Genomic DNA, 20,805 nt, shown 5'->3' with positions numbered 1-20,805 from the left:
AGGTAAAAAGCGCATTTACCAATCCGCATAGAATAACTGCATAAAACTGTTCCACGCTGTGGTTCTGGGTAGACAGGATTATTCTCATTTCATGATTATAATGCAATTAGCCTTAAAGATCCTTCCTAGTCTCTTATTTTGTAGGTGGATTTTGATTAAGATATTAAAGATGCAAGTATTTTTTGAAGAGTTCATTCAGAATTAGAAAACGGGGCTAGTCTGATATCTGGTTGAGACCTAAGTTATAATATTTGTATCAGAAGCCCTATGAAGGAGCATCGGCTAAGACAGGCAATCTGCTACAATCATGTTAACTGGTAAAACAACTGAGAATAAGTAATTCCTAACAAGCCCATCTATTCTTCTGCCATTGAACTTAGATTCTGAAGTGCAGAATCTAGTAACCTTAAACAGTGAGTTTTGATTGTTTAAACACACCAAATTCCCTACTCAGAATAATGAAATATGATACGATTCGCTTCTTGACAATAATTGTGAATATCTTAACTACAATCCCTGATTCACCAGTTTCCTCAGGGGACAGTAAGGTTGGTGGCATTGACTCGTCTTGACTGGTCGTGATGTGCTAACGTGTAAATAACATATTGTACCTGCCTGTGATGTGAACATGACTGACATTGCATGAAGGTTACTAGTTTGCTGCCATTTCTACCCAGAATGTTTGCTTACTGTTGCAGTTTATTTGCATGAAGTATGACATTGCTAAGGTCCCCTAACTTGAAAAACAATATGGAAAACGGAAGGAATGTTGGATGCATGTGGGGCATGGGCACTAACTGGGCTAACCGTTATACATTTACCTTTTAACAGTAGCTGACGAGACTAAGCTCAGTACAATGGATGACCAGAAAACAGGTAAGAATTGACAGTAAGGCTGTTGCTATAGAAACCTTGGTCAAAGCAGCTTACCACAATTACAGAACTGCCAGTCAAATTGCATGAAAACATGAATATTCCAGTACTTGCATGGCTGCTTTCTATTGTTGTGAATAATCAAGTCGTACAGAAAAAGAAAATTCTCGATGGAGATAAGTATGTGGGGTAGTACATTCAAGCAGGTCATACATGTGACTGTAGGGAGACACCTGTTTCTACACTTCGAACTCATAAATATTCACAGTTGTTTGGGTTTTTTGTCCTTTCCAAAAAAATCTTGGAAAATTTCCTCCTAGCTTCAAACTGTAATGTGCAGAGAGATGATGTAGAAGAGTCGAATGTTTGGCTATTACAGTGCTAACACAGTGCTTGGAAATAATTATTTTAATTAGAAAACTGCTACCTTTGCCTTAAGTGGTCATCAGATATGTGTTGTTAGTTGAAGATTATTAGCGCAAGTTGATTTGCCTTTGGAGCTGAAACCTGAGCGTCGTAACAGAACAAAAGAATATGTAAATAGAATCTTTTCCACATACCGTCAATTGTAACGTTTCACACAATGATAATGAGAAATAGCTTTCAAAGCGTATTTTTTATTAGTAATTAAAATAATGCACCCGCTGCAATTATGAACCTTTATGATTTATTAATATAAGTTAGCTTTTGACCTTTGGAATGCTATTTTAATTAGGATGGATCCAGAGGACACCATAACATTACTTAGCTCTAATTAGGAACAATTCACCTTTTTAACCAGAAAATATTATTTATTTTAGCATGATTTGGGGAGTAGGGCATTCCATGCAGAATTTACAATTAATAATTCACAACTGCATCTCTCTTTAACCACGCTTTACAACATGAGTAGGAATACTGAAAAGCTGTAAGTAATCAAGTGATAAAATTATAATTTTTATTTAAACAGCTAAAACTTCCAGCTCTTGAAATGTTGCAGAATGTGGCCACAGACTTGCAGCTTTACAAATTGAGAATGAGTACACAAAATTAAAATGTATGAATGTTTTGAAGGATGAAAGCCATCAGAATGTGAATCTATGAATTGTGTTAATGGTTGTGGTAAGAATCAGTGCTTAGGAACTACCTTCACCCCTGAGCATTAGTCACATAAAAAGGAGTCACAGATCAAACTCAAAAGTATTGTAAATTATTTTTCATTTTCTCGTTAGCCTGCCTATTTGAATGGGATGTGATTAGAATGGTGTAAACCCTGTGTGTTTTAGTAAAATGTGATGCTTAGGTGGTGCATAGTGGTTTTGGTGGTATTAATAGAGGGTGGTATTAACCAGAGTGTAGTTTTTCTCAGTGTATAACACCTGGTTTAAATTCCCAAAAAGAGACAAGTCAGACAATTTGGGTGAACGAGCATGACCGTAACCATCTGGATTAAGCAGTTACATATTTTGTGTGCAGCAGGCTTAATAACAGGAAAAAAGGAAACCCACCTTTTACTGTACTTTTATTTTATTTATCTAGTGTGTTTTTAACCAGGTTTTGTATATAAACTCTGGATTTCTCCCATTACTGAAGATGGATGTGGTTGCTAAACAAACCACTTACTGTAGTTTGGCTTAAAAATCATCTGGTTCTAAGAAAAAAAAAATACTTCCAATGTGTGGTGAACTGTGTTTTAATGAACTCTAGAAGCCAGAAAACTTCAGCATATATTTACTTTAGAAAAAATAAAAACAAACTCTGTTACAGTCAAAGTTGCACTTAATAGTATTGGCTGAAAAGGAGAGTGTAGAACTCACCAGCCCTAGTTGCTATAATAGATTTTTAATTATTTTTCTTTCTATAGTTCACTTGAAGTGCCTAATCCTTGCAGTGTTTACAGTTCATCCTAGGGGTTAGAAGTATATTCAGTAGCAACTGAGCATGGCTCATTTATTGAGTCCCAGGCACACTATAGTTCCAGCTGGCTATTTTTTCACATATGCATTGTGAAAATGAAAAAGAAAAAAAAAATCACAGAAAATTTATTGAAATTGTTTATTTATTTATTTTTACACGGTGCTTTTACAATAAAATGTTTTATTAAATGGAACCAAAACTAAACTATTTTGGATGCAGTTGCTTGATCCATCCCTCCCCTGTCCTCCCCAGTCAAAATGTCACACTTTTTTGTATCAATTGAACTAGAAATAGAAGAATTTATCAAATCCAATGGACCAGATGTTAGTAAATAAATAGACTCACTGCTAATGTCCTTTAAGAAAGCGTCGAGAAAGTAGACTTTGTACCTTTGCAGAGCTGCTTTAATCAAATAGAGGGAAGTTTTTGTCATAAGCTGCTGGTAGCATTTAACCTGAAAGCTGATAAAAATGACGTTTCAGAAAGAAACAAAGTCGTCATTTAAAAGAAAGTGCTGATGAAAAATTTACTTTATAGCCTTTTAAAAATAGTCATTGAAGGAAACCCTGAAGGAAACAACATATATCCTTTTGACACCATGCTTTTTTGCCTTTGCAAATCGCCCAAGCGGCTTTGTGGCGCTTTATAAACACTCGAGGTGAGAGAAGTGGGAGCATAATGAGTTGTTAAACAGCGTCAGCACAAGGCAAAAACAAAGGGCTTGGAGCAGGGAGCAGCACGTACGCTCCCTGTGACCGATGTGTGTTACGTGTCTCGCTGGATCTGTGTGTGCTGTGAAGTTTTGTGGTGGGGGCTGTCTGTGCTGGGGAAGGGAAGACGCACACAATGCCGGCGCGGTCCGGCATGAGCAGGGGGTGGTTGCATGGCCTGGAGGACGAGGCTTGGCCCATGTCCCCGAGGGCTGGCCAGCTGGGGACACAGGGAGTGGTGACGCATATGTGCTGGGCAAAGGGCTGTGCTTGACAAGGGTGGTGTGAGCATCCCCCAGAGCCCTCGGGAGACGGATGGGGGTGTGTGGTGTGTAGAGCCGTGCCGTACGGCTGAGCAGAGCCTGCGCTCGTGGCAGCAGCCACGGGAGGAGGACTGCTGTGGTACCGAGGGATGCATCTGCCTCAAAGGGTATTTGTTAAGAAAATCGTTGGGAAGGAAAATTTTGATAAATTTCAAATTTTAAAAATGATAAAAGAACCCCTTTCATCCCTCAGTCATATAAAGATGCTTTAGGTAGACGTGTCTTTTTCTCTTCTTTTTTTCTACTTTAAATTCTGCTGTCAAAATTGGAGTAGAACTCATTCTGAGCAGATAACATTTCTGATGATTACCACCAGCACTGTAAAGGCTGGAAGAAAATGCTGACATTTTTGTATTTAGAAAACAAGGTTTTGATGTGACTCATAAATTTTAAACAGAATCCATTTTAAAGAAAGTTTGCTGTTTCTCACCGGATTATGGGTAAACAACTCACTTTCTGGCTGGTGAATTCTAGTGATAAATTCTGAACTCACTCAATTTACAGGGAGGCTCAACTATATATTTTGAAAATAGTAGACTTGCTATGAAGCGGCCATAGAAGATAGTGAAGGTATTAAAATATACATAGCTTTATGATCATGGTGCTTAAATTGCTTGTGAAAGGACATTTCCCTCTTTCAAATTCTGCAACCTGTCCACATTCGTGTTCGTGGCCACCCTAGTTCAATAAATATTCCTATCATATCTGTAATCCATTATTAGTTTTACAGTACTCGAGGAACATTAGGTCATATCCCATCTAGCTTTTCCTTCGGGAAAGCACAACTTACATAAATACAGTTCTCACAGAGATCTGTACTGGGTGGCAGGAAATGGGATTTTTTTAAGTCCTTTATGAACATAAATGGGTACATAAATGCCTTCTTTATAATTACTGTTTACAAAAAGAGCCACTCAGTAATTAGGAAAAGATATACGAGTATTTCATTTAGAAGATTGCAAAGCAGAATCTGAAATAAGGAAGTTTACAGTAAGTTACCGTGTAAGAGGATACCCGTTCCTTTTGTATATGCAATTGAATCTGTCAAACAGTTGGTTTATATATGGTTGTCCTGTTTCCTCTTTTTTTCTTTCAAAATGTTGCATTCATTTTTCCTGTCTCATGGACTGTTTTTAACAAGATACACCATCAAAAAGTAAAAAACAAAATCTCATTTGTTGCGTACTGCAGGCATTAGTGGAGGAGTAGCAGATTTTGGCATATGCTAGAAAGTGGACAGCTTTATAGGGCAGTGTCTAAATTGGATTTCTTTTACTTGGTAAAAAGAGCGTTACGTAAAAAGACTTGCCTTAGACTTCAGCCCACGTTCAGAAGTTTGGTGAACCTGGGCTGCAGTTTGTTTGCACAGCTGGGAAGCCATCAACCGCCCTTGTCCCAGCTGGGTTCTCTTCTTCACCCCAGCCACTGCGCTGTGCCCCTAGCTGTCCTCGTGACCCTCAGCCCTCCAACAAGTACGGGCTGGGAGTGAGGGTGGCTTCTTCTAGGAGATGTGAGTTCATCAAGATAAAATTTCTAATTTATTGGGGTGGGTTTATTTCTGGCCAAGGGTCCAAAAAGCAGGACTCCAGACCACTGGGGGAACCAAACTGTAGGAACTGTGTAGACCTGTGGAGGAGGATTTTTTTGTTTGTTTCTATTTACAAGTTCATCTTATCAGTAGGGCAACTGAAGGGGAATAATTTGACAGCTGCTGTTTGAATGTATTTGATCTGAGGGATTTCAGTTTAACTTAATTGCTCAGACTTTTAATAGCTGAGTGGAAAATGAAAGCGTTTGCTGCCTTGCTCCACCTCATACCAAGTTAGCAAACAAGAAGGACACCTGCCATGCTGCTATTCTGCGTCCCTTCCGTAGGTCCAGCAACCAACCCCCTTCCTCCCCACCCAGTAATGAACAGTGAAAGAAGCTGGGTTTAGTAGCGTAGTAGCAGTTTTCTCCAGTGTAAGGTAGCTTCACATACCTTTGTTAAAGAACGGTGACAGATACTGTCTCTCCTCTCCCTCCTAATATCTACCAGAATATAGGGATCAACCCCAGAGCCTTGTATTATTGTGAGGTAAATACTTTAAAAAGATAATTTTCCTTTATTGCATTATTCACACCAGACCTTGCTTACAAATGCCCATTGATTGATATTCCTGAGGGTTCAGTTCTTGGCTCTGTCTCTCAGTGCTGCCTGGCTTTGAAATATATCTTTCTGTGCCTCTCTCAGATGAGGATAGTGATATCAACGGAGTAACAACCCACCACCTGGGACTGCTGTGGTGCCACAACACCCTTCTCTGTTCTGCTCCCTTTGCGTAGAGAAAAAGTGGGTTTCCATTTCCTAGGCGAGGGCTCTGGATCATAACTTCAAGGAAATGGAGTGAAGGTGATGATGGTGTCCCACCTCATCTTTCTCTGCAGCCACAAATCCTTTGGAAAATCTGGCCAAGACTATACTGCACTTTGGAATAAAATAACTTCAACTAAATGCAGTGATTTCCCCCCCCCCCGCCCAGTTTTAACAATAATATGAGATCTAATTGTGCAATTGGCAGCTGATTTACACCGTGACTGTGTTGTGTCTAAAAACAGAGGCTAGACATTTAGTCCACAAACCTGAGAAGAAAAGTCGGGATGGGGAAAGACTTTTGCAGAATACTGTCTGGGGTTTTCTTGGCACACCTGCGGCCGTGCTGCGGCACTGAGAGCTGCTCTCGGCCCCAGCTGTAGTGCTGCCCAGACATCAACCGGGTGGCTGCCAGCAATCCCTTTCTTTTCCAGCTGGATAACTGGTACTGCCTGACTAATTGGGTCCTTTCCACAGATATTTTTAAACTTTGCAAAATCCCAGCAAGTCAACTGATATTTCTCAGAAGCATTTCATTATGAAATTGTTAGCAATTCGATGCAAGTCTTTAAAACTCAATTAGAAGCAAAGAGCATGTTCCTTGAAGCCAGAAGTCAGGCTACTTTGCAAGACTGTTACTCTAAACATAATAGGATTCGTGCCCATAATCCGCTCCCTGTTCATCAGTTGCTAGTACAGATAAAATTTTCTGCTCAAAACAAAAATAATTAATAGCGTTGTTTGATGCCGGAAGATATGTATCTCTGCTGGTTTTATGAGCTGTATTTTTAAGCCCCACGATTACTTTATCGTTCAAATTGTTAAAATAATAGTAATGGATGTTGGTCTCTCTTCACTGATTCGAAAAGCCAGACATTGCTAACGTTGTTGGTTTCGTTGACTATGACTTGACGTCCTCATTCACTTCTGAGACCAACAAATCTGCAGAGAATTCCCTGCAGATTACTGAGAGATGATGTGAATAATGTGAAGTGGGTCCCTAAAGACTTTTGGGATGGATATGCATAATCAAGCATGCAGTTCTCAATACTAATTCTAATTACCTTTTTTTTTTTTTTTTTCTTCCCCCGGAATCGCTAAGGTTCCCCAACCAGAGATGTGGGGCCTTCATTAGGTCTGAAGAAATCCAGCTCATTAGAAAGCCTGCAGACAGCCGTTGCTGAGGTGACTCTGAATGGTGATATTCCCTTCCACCGCCCGCGCCCGCGAATTATCCGAGGACGAGGCTGCAATGAGAGCTTCAGAGCTGCCATAGACAAATCATATGATAAACCTGTAGCAGATGATGACGATGAAGGCATGGAAACTTGTAAGTAAACTATTGCCGTGCATAAAAAATGCTAACAACATAGGTTAATTCCTTTAAAGTGATTAAAATTAGTAGAAGATAATTTTAGGATTTTTAAAGAATAGAGCTACCTTCTCTCCATCAATTTTTTTTCCAGGCTTTTTCCCTTCATATGCATTAACAGATTGGAATACTCTGCAGCTTCCTTCCTTTCTGAAATAAGATTATTAGGAGTGTGTTTACTTAAAGTGCTATGAAAATTTTCTGTAAGACAGCTAATTAATTTACTAATGTAAATTAGAGAAAAAATTATGCAGAAAGACAAAAATCCCACTGAATTTACGTTACAAAAATATGTGCATCTAACTTTGAAAGAGTACATTTGTAGTGTCTGGGGGAAAAAAAGAAATCACTGTCCTTTAATTAGAGTGAGTAAGGCTGGCAGATCTAATAAAATATAAAGTTAATGATCAGCTATTACCCACCCTAATGGGCATTCATTTACATTTTCAGTTCTTTAACCCGAAGTATGACCCAACATGTGGAGAATGTCATTAACATAAAAGAATCACTTCAAAGCTAACCTTATCATTATTGAACTGTATAAGAATGGGCTGGTAAAATGACAACTTCTATTGAATGAAAATAGTATGAATGGTAAATTACCTCAATCAGGGGTTGTATTAAAATCATTGAATTTTTAACCTTCATGTTGCACTACTTTCAACTTGTCACACACCAGCAGAATTTTTTTCAATCAGCCTGCAGCTAGTTAAAAGTTTATGAATGAAGATGATGGTGGGAGGGTTGAAGTAGTAAAATATTTAGCCTGAATGCTAACAGAAAAAGCTTGAGAAGAGATTTTCACTCTGCTCTTTTTAAATTTTTTAGTTTCAGAAAGTCTATTTCATAAGCGTCTTTCCCTGATATTCTTTTATAAGCTACTTGCGTAATCACTCTTTTATTTTTTTAAAACTCTTTGCTTTTTTATTTTTTTTAATCTGCCTCTTTCTAAAAGCATTCTGAGACTGAAAGGGAGGTCATTTTGCCAGTCACTTTTCTCAAAGGTGGTTACGGACAGAATTAATTCTGCTTCGCTTTTCCAGCACCTAGCAATTTCACGCAGCAGTGAGGCTAAATGCTGGTCTGGTGCTGCGGGCTGTCAATCTATTTCTGGCCAGTAGAAGAATAGGTAGAAAAAATGTGTAGTGATCCTGATCATTCTCCCAGATTGCATACCCTATGGTCTTTTGGGACATAAGACCATGTTTTTCTCGAAGGCCTTGTTTGGTGTGAGCCCACCGATAGTAATATCTTGTTTTGAGGCATCAGATATCCAAGGCTTTTCCAGAAGTTACAGATGGTTTAACTTCATTTGGTCAAAAATATAGCAAAACTGCTGTCCTGAAACACTTCTAGGTGAATATAGGTTTACCAGATTACTGTAAGGGGTTTTGAGCTTGTTGATGCAATGCATAGAGAGTAGCGAGGAAGTATTTGGTGGTCTTTGTGACCTTTGCATGGGAGAAACAGAAATCAGACAAAGCCTTCTGGCTGAAATCGAAATGCCATGGGGTGAGTCTTTGCCCTCATCTCTCTGTATGGATGAAGTCGTCTAACACTGGTGCACCACCTCAGTGACACGGGAGGGCAAGAGCGAGGCTGTTCTCAAATCTCACATGGTAAAGGGGCTGAGCAAAGTGTCACCAAGCTATGTGCATAGAACCGCGCGTTGTGTTGAGTTACTTGTGTTTTAATACCTTCCATATATTATAATTAGACATCTAATGAGTAATCTGGAAATTTGCAGTGCCAGGTTAATAGAAGCAGATAAGTAGCAAAGCAAATGTAGTAAGTTGGTTGGACAGAATTCAGTCCTTTAGGTCGTGTCCTTCTCACGGTGGCCATGGGAGCTGGCCCAGCCGTACGTTGCCTGGGAGCAGCACAAAATGCTAGGTCCTCAGGTCTATCTTTCGGAAAACGTTTCTGTATCTGTGTTAAAACTGAAAGCACTGCAGTCTGCTCCACTTTGTGTAAATTATATGTGGCTTCAGATTTCAGAGAATTTACCAAATGGTGTCTTCAGCTGGACAAAGCCTGGGCACATACAAATATGTAGAAGTTAATTTAACAATCTGGTCCTAACGTAACTAATGCCTCACTGCTGCCGTAATGACATTGCCTAAGTTTTTTTTAATTGTATTTAATTATTCCATAATTGTTTGAAATTAAAATGTGGCTTTCTCTCATTATAAAACCCAGGCAAACATGTTGGTGGTCAATTTGCTGATGCCCTTGAGGTTGGATCCATTTGTCTTACTTGAATTTTTCCCCCTTTCTCCTCCAAGTGTTTCAGTGCTAAGAGTGCATCTTTCTTCCAGACAGTGATCCTCTTTGGAGTAGCAAATAATAGCACTGCAATTTATTGTATAGAGGAATTGTTAATATGTCATCACCCCATATACAAAAGCTATAAAAATCCAGGTAGTATGTGTGGCGAAGGGGCTGACGCTCTTCTGGATGTACTTGCTATCCTTAGAACAACATGCTATTAAATTACTAAATGTAGGATGAAAATCAAATAGCAGTGACCAGTTCTGGGGTAACATTTTAAAAAGTATTTGAGAAGAAGTGTGTGAGTTTTAATAGCTGTAAAAAACTAACATTTGTGGAAAGGTGTGGCTGTTCAGCTTTTGCAGATCATTTTTCCTGCCTTTTTTTTTTTTTGGTGTCTTGTTTTGGGTTTTTTTCCTTTCCTTAATACTTGAAATAGCTGACTGGAAGCAAAATGTTTATCTTTAACGTCTTAAATGAGAACAAGGCATTTGGACTGGGAGAGAGCGACAAAGCTTTCTAATCTTTTGCTGAATCTTAATTGCTAGAATCTAGGGCTGTATTAAATATCACAATCAGAGGCCTGGAAGCTTAGTGGCAAAATAGCTTCACGTTAAGGAGCTTTGATTCCTCATGTGCATCTTTTCCATTTTATGGCCTAATTAGGAGAATAGCTTCATAATACCTGTTTGTGTAGTTCTCCATAGTACAGTGTGGTTCATGAAATGACACTAGTTTTCAGGTTTAATTGATGTTTAAAGTATACTCCAATTTATTTTTTTGGCTTCAGCAGCCTGAAAGGGGAGGCAGGAGGTTGCTGGAAAGGAAGGAAATAACAGCACCAAAACAAATACATTCTGCGTTTTGCAGTAGCCTAATGTCATTACTGCAACTTAACAAAAATCAGAAGTTTCATGTGAAGGCTGGGCTTGAATTTTAATTGAGCAGCATTTGCATTTGTTCTAAACACTAGTAATTAGGTGTATGTTAATTGCAGAATAACTGTGCTGCATAAAAGTGAAACAAGTTTCTTCATGTTGAGTCCTTTTAAGAAAACTGGAAATCTATTTACTGCAGTAGAGACACCAGCGTTTACTCTGGAAGAACAGAAATCCTAGTTCACAGGGCTCGGTCCAAGCTACGGAGTTAATTGCAAGCAAACTGCGTAAGATAGACAAATATTTATTGCAGCATAAGTGTGGAAAGGATGCAATATTATCTCCATAGAATATGCAAAATAAATAATAAGAGGAGGCATTGTTATGACAAGTTGTTCAGCAACTCAGCATAGCACAGTACACTTAATACATATTTAGGATTAATTTAATGTATTGTTATATGAACATGAATAACCATAGGTCAACACTGATTAATCTTTAAATTTCTAGCAATGGAGTACCAAATAAACATTTGACTTCAAAATTTGTCAGAAATTTAATGCAATTTTTTTACTAATTATATTTGTATGCAAGTACAATCTTTTAAATGTCTAGTTGGTTTTAACTGGAACAGATTGTAGCTATAAATTAACATGCAAAAAATTAGCATTTCTATTCCAAAGTAGTTTTCCACTACTCTTTTAATAATAACTAAATATCATTCCAGACACTGATTAAGAAACACCGTGACCAAAAAAAGTACAAGTACAGCAAGTACAGAGGCATGTACAGGACAGGCCTATTAATTTTCTAAAATACAATTATCCAAATATTAAAACTGGGCCTACAATTGAGAAGCTGTATCATCCCTTAACTCATAGCAGTCCTGAAGACAAGTTAACATAAAATGCTGAGACCTGTCCATTATTTTTTTTCTCTGCCTTTTTTTCCTGGTGGTTTGTACTTCAGAGTACTAGTTGAGATTCAAAAATAGTTATTAATGTTGAGATTTATCTGACATGGTATGTTTTTATTGAAATGTGTTTATGTGATCTTCCAGGGTTGGAGAATATGTATAGAAATCTTGGGATACTCAGTGAATAAGTACCAAGTCTATTGGACAGGTCTGTGTCTTGTAAAATATTAATGAATAAACAGTATTTCGCAGGCAAGTATCTGAGAGAGAGAACAGACAATAACAAATGGCTTCCAGTCAATGATTTGTAGACTTTTCATGTTCAATGCATCACTTCTAAGGTGAATATGAATGATGACTAAGAAAAGCAAGTTATATTCTACAGTAGTCTGTGTATGAGAAATTTCTAAAGAATTAACACACTTCTATTGGCTGTAGAAGAGTCACTGAGGTTGAGAAACAATCAAATCAGTAGGATTAATAATGAGAAGTAGTAAACATATGCTAAACTAAAAAATGATTCTTTTTTCCTTCTATAAGCTGTGGCCATTTCCAAATCTTACTGAGTACTAAAAAAATTTTCTTTTCCATAGACTGTGTATATGTAAAGTGAAACGATATTTTTCAACTTCTACTGCCAAAAGTTGTTTGGAGCCTTTGTATTCATTAGAGCTACAGGAGACAGCGTGAAGTATGCATCCGTGATCCTAATTGCTGCTTCATGCTGTCTGTTGGAAAATTGGGAGATGGTGTAGCCCTACTTATAGTGTGATGATATGAAATATTAGAGCTCCTGGAAGGAAGGTCACAGCTTCACCAGCCATGCAGTGTTGGCTTTAAGTTAAGTCAAAATGGTCACAAGATTCTGACCCATGAGCTTGAGGTGTTTCATCTCTTTCTCACTAAGCTATTGGAGGAGTTTTCAGTTTTTGAATGGATTGCTTCTTTTGGTCATTTTTCTTTCAAATTTTCTGAAATACGTGTGTTCTGTTAAGTCTAACCTTGGGTATACTTCAGGGTTCTTGGAGTCTTGGTCTCGGATTAGAAACAGAGAAGGAACGTGTTATCTGCCCTTAAAGAATTTCACGTGTTCCACTGGATGGAATCTTCCCACCCGAACCTCCCAGGCTACCCCATCTCAACCAAGAATAAAGCCGAGAATAAAAATCATGGTGCATGATGTGTTTTAAATGGCCCCAGGAAATGAGTAGTGTGACAAAACCATTATGTTACTTGCAGCAGAAGAAAAAGTCTATTAAGGCTTGTACTGAGGGTTAACAGTCCTTAATGACTTTCATATTTTTATGATAATATTACTAGAAATTTACTGACAGGGCATGCTGCACTGCTGTTTTTCTTCTTGCAGATATTTCTGAAGCTCTCCTCAACTGATTTAGATACTGAAACAAAAAGGGCCAATTAACATCACCTTGCTAATCCTCTTCATTAATCCATACATTATTCCGAGTATCCACAAAGCACGAATCGTGTTTTGCAGAGTGTTCTGCAGAGGTGAATTCCTTGCTTCTGGGAGTCCAGGAAATCCCCACATGAGCAGATACTGATTTTTTTATTTAAAAAAAAATATATATTTTGTGGTTGTGCGTATATCCTGCTTCAAAATACGTTATGCAGTACACCAAAAAGCCTGCCCTTGTTGTTTGTTCTTGTCCCACTGATGTTTCTGAATATGTGCTTTCAGTGGAGGAAGACACAGAGGAGAGCTCAAGATCTGGTAGAGAATCTGTGTCCACAGCAAGCGACCAGCCATCCCACTCATTGGAGAGACAGATGAATGGAAGCCAAGATAAAAGTGACAGAAAAAAGGCTGGAAAGGAAAAGAAGAAAGATCGAGATAAAGAGAAGGATAAAATTAAGGCAAAGAAAGGAATGCTGAAAGGCTTAGGAGACATGTTCAGGTAGGTGCTTTGCAATCAATCAGATGTAGAATAAATTATAAAAAGAAGTTTCATCTTTCAGTTATTCATTTATATTGTGACTGTTTGCTGAGGCCGTATTTTACTATACAAATATACATGGTGTGTATCGCCTGATCTCTCCATTTTTGAGCCTACGGGTGGTGTCGTGAAAGGGGAGCAGCTCAGAATGGAAGAGAAGGAGATGGCTGGCAGACTACAGGGGCTACAAAGGAAAAAGTGGTTTTAAGCAACAAACTGCTTTGTCTTGGGAAGAGTCTTTGGTGATATCTAAGTACTGTACATATTCTTTGACAGGTCAAACAATTTTGGGTGGTGTTTTTTTTTTCCTTAAACTGTGCTAATACTGTACCCAAAGCTTACATGTTACTAAATGAATGTTTTTCTTTGCTTTACTATTAAGACTGTTTGGTATCATGGAGGCATGATATGAGTCAGTTTGAGATTGAAAAACAGCATGCTTCTCTCAAGGAAAACAGGATCTAAATAAGGTTGTGTGCTCTGAGAATCCACAGTCTGGAGAAAGGGTCAGTGAAAGACCTGATTTTTACCAAGCAGTGAGTTTTTTTGAAAGGCATCGTCTTTCCAGCAGACATAAGATATCTGAAAGGAGCAGACTGCTGAGGGACGCCCTGCTGTTCTGGGTAAATAGTGAAACATGACAAACACCTTTGATCACTTGTGGGAAGGGGTGAGAGAGCAAGAAAATCAGTCTTTCTTTTAGCTTGCTAGAGTAAATAAATATATTTCCAAGAAAAAACAATATTAAGGCAGTGTTTGTTTTCTTTTGTATACGCAGTGATTCATTATTTAATTTTTAAGTGAGATACCAGTAGTATTTTAAAGATTTATTAACAATTATTCTCCTCTGAAAACATGTAAGTGGAGCTTCAGTTAACTTTCATCCTGTTACCTTCTTTATCCTGTAAAACATTAATGGAACCTAGGTTGTAACTGCATAGGTTCTTGAGAGTTGTTCTGTGTCTGTGAGTTGTATTACAAAATTAGTTATTAGAAAAACTAGTTAATTAGAAAATATTAGTTAATTAGGAAGAAAATTAGTTCATTAGAAAATATTAGTTAGAAAATGCACTTAGAAAACACAAAATAATATCAGGTTGTTAGACAGCATATGCCACAGAACACCAAAAGAGTCGTAGGAGACAGTCCCACATGTCAGATAGGAGGAGAGTTCTTCAGCCTGGTCACCTGCAAGTCCCACGGAGATGTCCTCATCTCCTGGGTGTTTGCATGCCTAAATTCCAGCCTGGAGTGAAGAGTTGCATCCCGCGCGGGGGGATGGTGGAAGGTAGGAGATACGAAACGCTGACTGGTTCTTTTTTGCAGTCTTGCCATTTTTATACAGCAGAAATGAGAGGTAAAATTGAGGTGCATTATACATGATAATGAGCTCTAAGTAGCTTATTGGATACCACGAGTGCTATCTCAGTAGTTCAGTCAGAAAGTGTTTCCAGCATCTAGAAAGCTTAGGCAGCTCCTCGGTCCTCAGTTTCCTCCTGTGTGACATTCTCAGTACCTAGAGGACCTGTGAGATAGCTGCTTCATCTTGCAAGCTTTGGTGCGCAGGCAAAGGGTTGACTTGCAGAGGGTCCTATCCAAAAGAGAGGAGCCTTCACGTTCCAGAGAGCCGGCTCGATGCAGGGCTCGTCAGCTCCTCTCTGCCCTCCAGCCTTAGAGCCTAATGTCTGCTGTTCCCATGCGTCTTGGAAAGCTCTAGATGGAAACAAGTGTAAAAGTGGGAATTAATACCATTTTTAATCAGGTGCTCCCAGCTAAATAGGAAGTAAGCTTATCTGTATGCTGGATATAACACTTCAGAAATCTTTAATCTGGAACCAGCAGTAATTTGACTGATGGGAAGATCTGATGATCACTTTGTTGTTTGCTCTTCATAACAGTCAACATTTTTCTTGAGGTATTTTTTTCCCTCACTACCATTTCTGAGTGAACTTTACTTTTCAGTCTCCTCTTAATTAACGTGGGAGCAGTGCTATCCAGATGCAGTTGACTCCTCCTGGATCTGTAAATTAGCTTGCACCTTGTCAGCCCACCCAAGAGAGATGCTCCTGGCAAGCAGGAAAATGCTGATTGAAGGAATTAAGCACTATGCCTCATTTCCACTCGGTGCTTGATTTGCTTTGTTGACAGGCTTCTCAATAGTGTTTGAGAGATGGGCTTTATTATGTCTGCAAGATAAGCTACTATTTCTGCCTATAACATGCTTTGTTTTTCTGTACATCTGACATATATCATAGATATCAAGTAATCACTGAAAGAGGTTGTGCTATAGAAACTAATGATGACAGTAACATCTAAAATTCAAGCCCTGATCAAAGCATAATTGGATGTTTTGGTTCTGTGCAACATTGTGATTTCTTTGTAGTTTTTTCTTTTCTCCTTTTCTACTTTTTTTCTTCCTTTTCGGTTCTCTTATCTTAAAATAATCTTTCTTCATTAGGTTGTATGGGCGAGAACAGTTGTGGGATGAAATTACTGTTAACTGACAATTTATTCCGATGTCTGTGTTTAGCCAAGGGGCTTTTTACTGCCTATATGCAAACTGGCAGCTCATAAAGTGGAATCTACGTGATGTATAAAAATAAGTCTCCTTGCCTTCAGTTAAAATCTTAGGATTTGCTACTTGGATCTTCATTAAACTGTACTGTGAGATGGAAACTCCTACTAGAGAACCCCAGGTTACATTTATCCTCCAGCATCTAGTCATCATTTCCAAGAAATCCCTGGATGATTCAGCTGGCAGGTTAAAAATCACAAGTGAATCTTTTAAATATTTCCATTGTTTTACTGCTCTTACCAAACATAGTAAACAGGGTTGACCTAACCATGAAGGAGCACTGTATAAAACACAGGGTGCAGCCTGCGTGGCTCTGACATGTGCAGCTCCCCTTATTTCCAGAGGACCTTTGCTGACATTGGGCTGTGGACAGTCTGAAAGTTCACCCTTCTCACTGTGAAATAAATCCGTCTGAGCACGCGTGTATTTCTTTTTTCAAATTGACATTTCAGGGCAGAACAGAATAATTTATTTAAATTTGTCATTTGGCTGGGAAGTCCCTTTCTCTTCACAGATGAATATAGGTCAAAAGTTAACCTAGGAAAGTGTTGAACAAAAATACTGTTCTATTGGAGGAGATGGAGGTGCTGCAGAGCTTTGCTTTACTCCTGAATGGATTTGTTTTACCTGAACAGTTGCATCATTCTTGTCTTTCTTATCCCTTCAGTAGGCCCATGTGCCATGTCCTGTGGCTGTTATCTCGTACCGAATGAGAGTCTGTGCAGTTCTTTCTTCTCCATTGCTGGCATTTACGGGGTGCCTGGGTGGCCACTGCCAGCTGTGCAAATAGTTTTTGGGAAGCTGATATGAAGTTCTGCTAGTTTTTGTGTTTCACTACTAAGAAAGCTTGAGTGGATATATGTTTTGACATCCAAAGTTTATAAAAAGCTGTATGCTTCCCCAAGTGCAATCTAAAATATGTTTACTTGTTTCTGAGTCTGATTTTGTTTGTTTTTAAGTATAGATTTTGCTTCTTGATAAGAATCAACCTGACAAAAACAATCAGTTGATAAATATGTCATTGTAATGTTGCCTTAAGAAAGAGGCTTCGCAGTTTCAAACAGTGCACCTGTAATTAGTGCCGGTAGGGGTACATTAATTTGATGGGCTTCTGTGTCGTGCAATTCTTTGGCATTCCTCTCCTCAGAGAGAAAAATTGTATATGCTTCCTTCTTTTCGCCTCCTCTTGCCCCTGTCGTGTCCAGGGTATTTTCATTTATGCACGTGGGTGCCCTCAGGATGTAAGATAGGAAGATTCGAGATTGTTCTTATTTGCAGGTTTTGGGCAGTGATGAAATGACACCCTACTGTGGTGCAGCTGATCTTTTAAGATCCCTGTACTTCATTCACGCTTATTCCCAGTGTACAAGCTTGGATATTGTTTCTAGATGGGTGACTGGACTGGTGCACTAATATGTGATAAGTAAGTGAAATGGTAGCTCCACATCTTTCTCCAGCTTCCTCAAGCCATGGATAATTTTCCTCCGTGGCCACCCATGAACTGTGGTTCTGTAAGACAGTGGCATCACTTTTGGGAGGAATTTGTCTTACTTGCAAGGTAAGAGCCATGCTCTTACTGAGGAATTTGTATAGGAGAAAATCTCATTGGAAAGTTTTATGATAGAAAAATTATGTCCAGCAAGTGATCAGTCTTAGAAAAGGATGCATCTGAGGAATAACATCTTTAGAAGAAACTGAAAACTACCAAGTTATTGAGAATAAGGAGGGGAAAAAGCAGCTTTGAATTTCCAAAGGGAGGATGGGAGGCCAAGCTACCTAGCCCATGGTAGGGACAGTCATTGCCTGATAATAAACAAGTAGACATCAATATGATCGGATAAAAACGGATTTGCAGATACAAGTAGTATGTTTGAGTTTACTTGGTGAACTGCTGAGGAGAACAAAAGATGGGGGGTGATGTACACGTTGTGTCTTAACCTTGAGTTTAAGCAAGAAAGTATCTGCGTTGGTTTTGGAGGTTGCTTATGAAATGGTTGTAACATAATTTGAAGCAACTGCAGATAAGTATGTTATATGAAGTAAGTAAATTTTCTACTGTAGGAATTAATACCTCAGTCCCACATAAACATAACTTTTCAACAGGAACAAAAAGCACCATGTGTTGAAGTTCATGGAACAAGACAGTGTGCTTAATAGTAATCATGTGCATATTTGTTTTTAGTACTGGAGGCTGTGTATTTCAAGATCTGGCCTTTAATGTTGATATAAATGTAAAGCCGTAATGTATAGTGACTGATCTTTAATTCCTCTCTTAACTGTTGTAGCATACAGGTGGGTAAGTCAATGCACTGGATAGCCAATGCAAATGTAATATTGCCAGATTGCCATTAAAATCTAATCCTAATTAGTTTTAATTACATTTAAAATGATTACTAGGAGCTTTGCAGTGTTGTATCTTCCAGTTCTGTGAGAGGAAATAGATAATTTCGTTTGCAACCTTGTTTAGCAGAAATCGGATATACCGTTATCTTTCCTCCCCCTCCTCCCCCCCCCCCCCCACCCCCGGCAACAGCTGCTTCCAAGGTGCACTGGACATGTCCAGATTCATAAACATACTATTTGTAGCTTTGAATTACGCATTTCAACCACATTAGCCGTCTGAGACCTCCGACTGGGCATTTGGGAGAATAGCCTGCATGGATTACTGCTGCTTGTTACATGACTTCCTTGTGTTGCCTACTCTGGTTTTCATTTGAGTTTTCTCATCGTAATGTCTGTTAGGAGATGAAAAGCAAATCACAAGGGTTATACCATTGATTTAGTAATTACCTTCTTTCTCTTTCATCTAATAACAACCTTCAGACTTTTAGGCAGGCACATGACAAAAAGGTATCTGAGTTGTGTAAAATACTGTTGAATTACACCCTAATCAACAGGACTGGAAAATACCTCAAATTGATAAAATAAAATCTGTAGTCTGATTTTCATCATTCAGTAGTTTAAGAAGCGGTAATAATGTCATTTTCCTTGGAAGCATAACTAATAGGACTTTGTATTGGTGAATGACGCTGATGTACGGACTTAATAGAAAACATGGGAACGAGCTGTGGAAGTTGGAAGTATTTTTTTTTTCTTTCGTCCTTTGCTCATGGCACAAAACACCATAAATCTTGAGCCTTAGAGCATAGAGGAGGAGGTTATTGCTTAAACACCTGTCGGTTGTATCATTTCAAACTTGGAAGCTCGTTGCTCGCACACTGAATTGCGCCTGGGTTTGCTAATGCTGATCGGAGAACGTCACCGACAGCTTGCGGTGCTTGTGCTGAGACTTTCATCAGAAACGCTGAGCTGGGTCGCTGCTCAGGTAAATGGAATCTGGGGCCATTTGTGCTCCGGTTTTCGCCTGCTACTACTAAGAGCCAGCTGGCACTACTGTCATTAAGTCCACATCTGCTTCCCTTCTTCTGCCACCAGCTAGAAAATGTGCGACCCACTACAGTCCTAGATGCAGCGTCTAAGCATGCTGCCTTTTCAAGATTCAGAGGAGGAGCACAGTCCTCATCCTGGCTGCAAGCTGGATACTGCTAATGGCACCTTCTTGTCCTGCACTGCTCTGGGCTACTTTGTCCTTACCCGTTTTCGAAGGTTCGGCCAGCCCCTGGGATGCACAGAATCAGAAAAGCCTTTCAAATGGAATCAGCCATGCGGCAAATTGTCATCTTTGATGCAGACAATTACCCAGGACTCTTATAAATGTCTTTCAAAGCATTTTCATATTCTTCACTTCCTTCTTTCCAATTAAAAGTAAATATAAGGGACTGAAAGAGATAAGGGCGATTGAAAATAGCTGTTCTTTTTTGGAAAGGCAAGCCATCCTCCTTCCTTCCTCTCCTCACTTTTTCGCCTTCCTGTTTCCTGCTGCTTGGTGGAATCACTTGCTTCGGGGAAATGTGTGTTTCATTGCCAGCAGTCCCCAAACGCATTGGTTTTTGACTAAGATGTCATTGGGGCGAGGGGCAGTGGAATGGCAAATTCGTGTTTCTAAACCAAACAACCGCACAAAATCTGTCAGGGATTTAAGGAATGTGGCTTCATTAAGTGGTTAGTAAACTCTATGACTTTTAAACGAAACACAGCAAGCGGTGGTATGTGATTGTGCGAAGGAGATTTGAAGTGAGAGCTTAACATAATCGTATGTGGCTTTCTAGTTTGTCATTCTGACGGAAAGCAGGGCTTTGCTGTATGTATTCTTAACACTGGATTTTCCCAGGGTAAATCTTGAACTTGTAAATCTGATGGGGATATATCGTATGTGGTGGGTTTTTTTTAAATTTGAATAGAATCAGGGCTTTTGTTTCTAACATCCAGAAATAAGTGTCAGGATGACCTGTTACTAGAAACGAGTTCATAGTGGCTGCTAACATATTCTCCCAGTATCCTTCCTTTCCTTGTCAGTGAGTTTAAATAGAGAACCTTTGACACCTACAGCACCGTCTCTGCCTGCAAAGCAAGCGAGGGAGGCAGGCGACGTGACAGCTGAGCCCTCCGCGATCCTGCCCGGCGTTGTGCGGAGCTCCTCTTCAGGCCCGCTGGATGAATATAGAGCGCGAATGTCGAGGATGACACCTACTTTATAATCTCTGCAAAGCAGGCCTTTTCAGAGAAGAATTTGTTGACAGTTCAGAGATTCAAAGTCAATTTCAGTTTTAGTTCCTATAG

At 39.1% G+C, this 20,805-nt stretch overlaps 1 protein-coding gene across 14 annotated transcripts in view; it reads left to right on the top strand.

The window, feature by feature from the left end:
• Positions 1–20,805, top strand: part of PARD3 (par-3 family cell polarity regulator) — a 466,403-nt gene that overhangs the window by 311,346 nt on the left and 134,252 nt on the right. For 11 of the 14 annotated variants that reach the window (XM_054191469.1, XM_054191468.1, XM_054191466.1 and 8 more), the window contains 3 exons: positions 832–876; positions 7,258–7,485; positions 13,295–13,511. In XM_054191469.1, coding sequence (XP_054047444.1) covers positions 832–876; positions 7,258–7,485; positions 13,295–13,511 — 490 coding nt within the window. The remainder of the gene's footprint in view (positions 1–831; positions 877–7,257; positions 7,486–13,294; positions 13,512–20,805) is intronic. The other 3 variants (XM_054191470.1, XM_054191464.1, XM_054191463.1) reach the window with 1 other exon arrangement.

The sequence above is a fragment of the Rissa tridactyla genome, chromosome 2 (assembly GCF_028500815.1).
Source record: "Rissa tridactyla isolate bRisTri1 chromosome 2, bRisTri1.patW.cur.20221130, whole genome shotgun sequence".
Classification (NCBI taxonomy): Eukaryota; Metazoa; Chordata; class Aves; order Charadriiformes; family Laridae; genus Rissa; species Rissa tridactyla.
The sequence above is the reverse complement of the archived record's forward strand: the minus strand, read 5'-3'. Positions and strand labels throughout refer to the sequence as shown.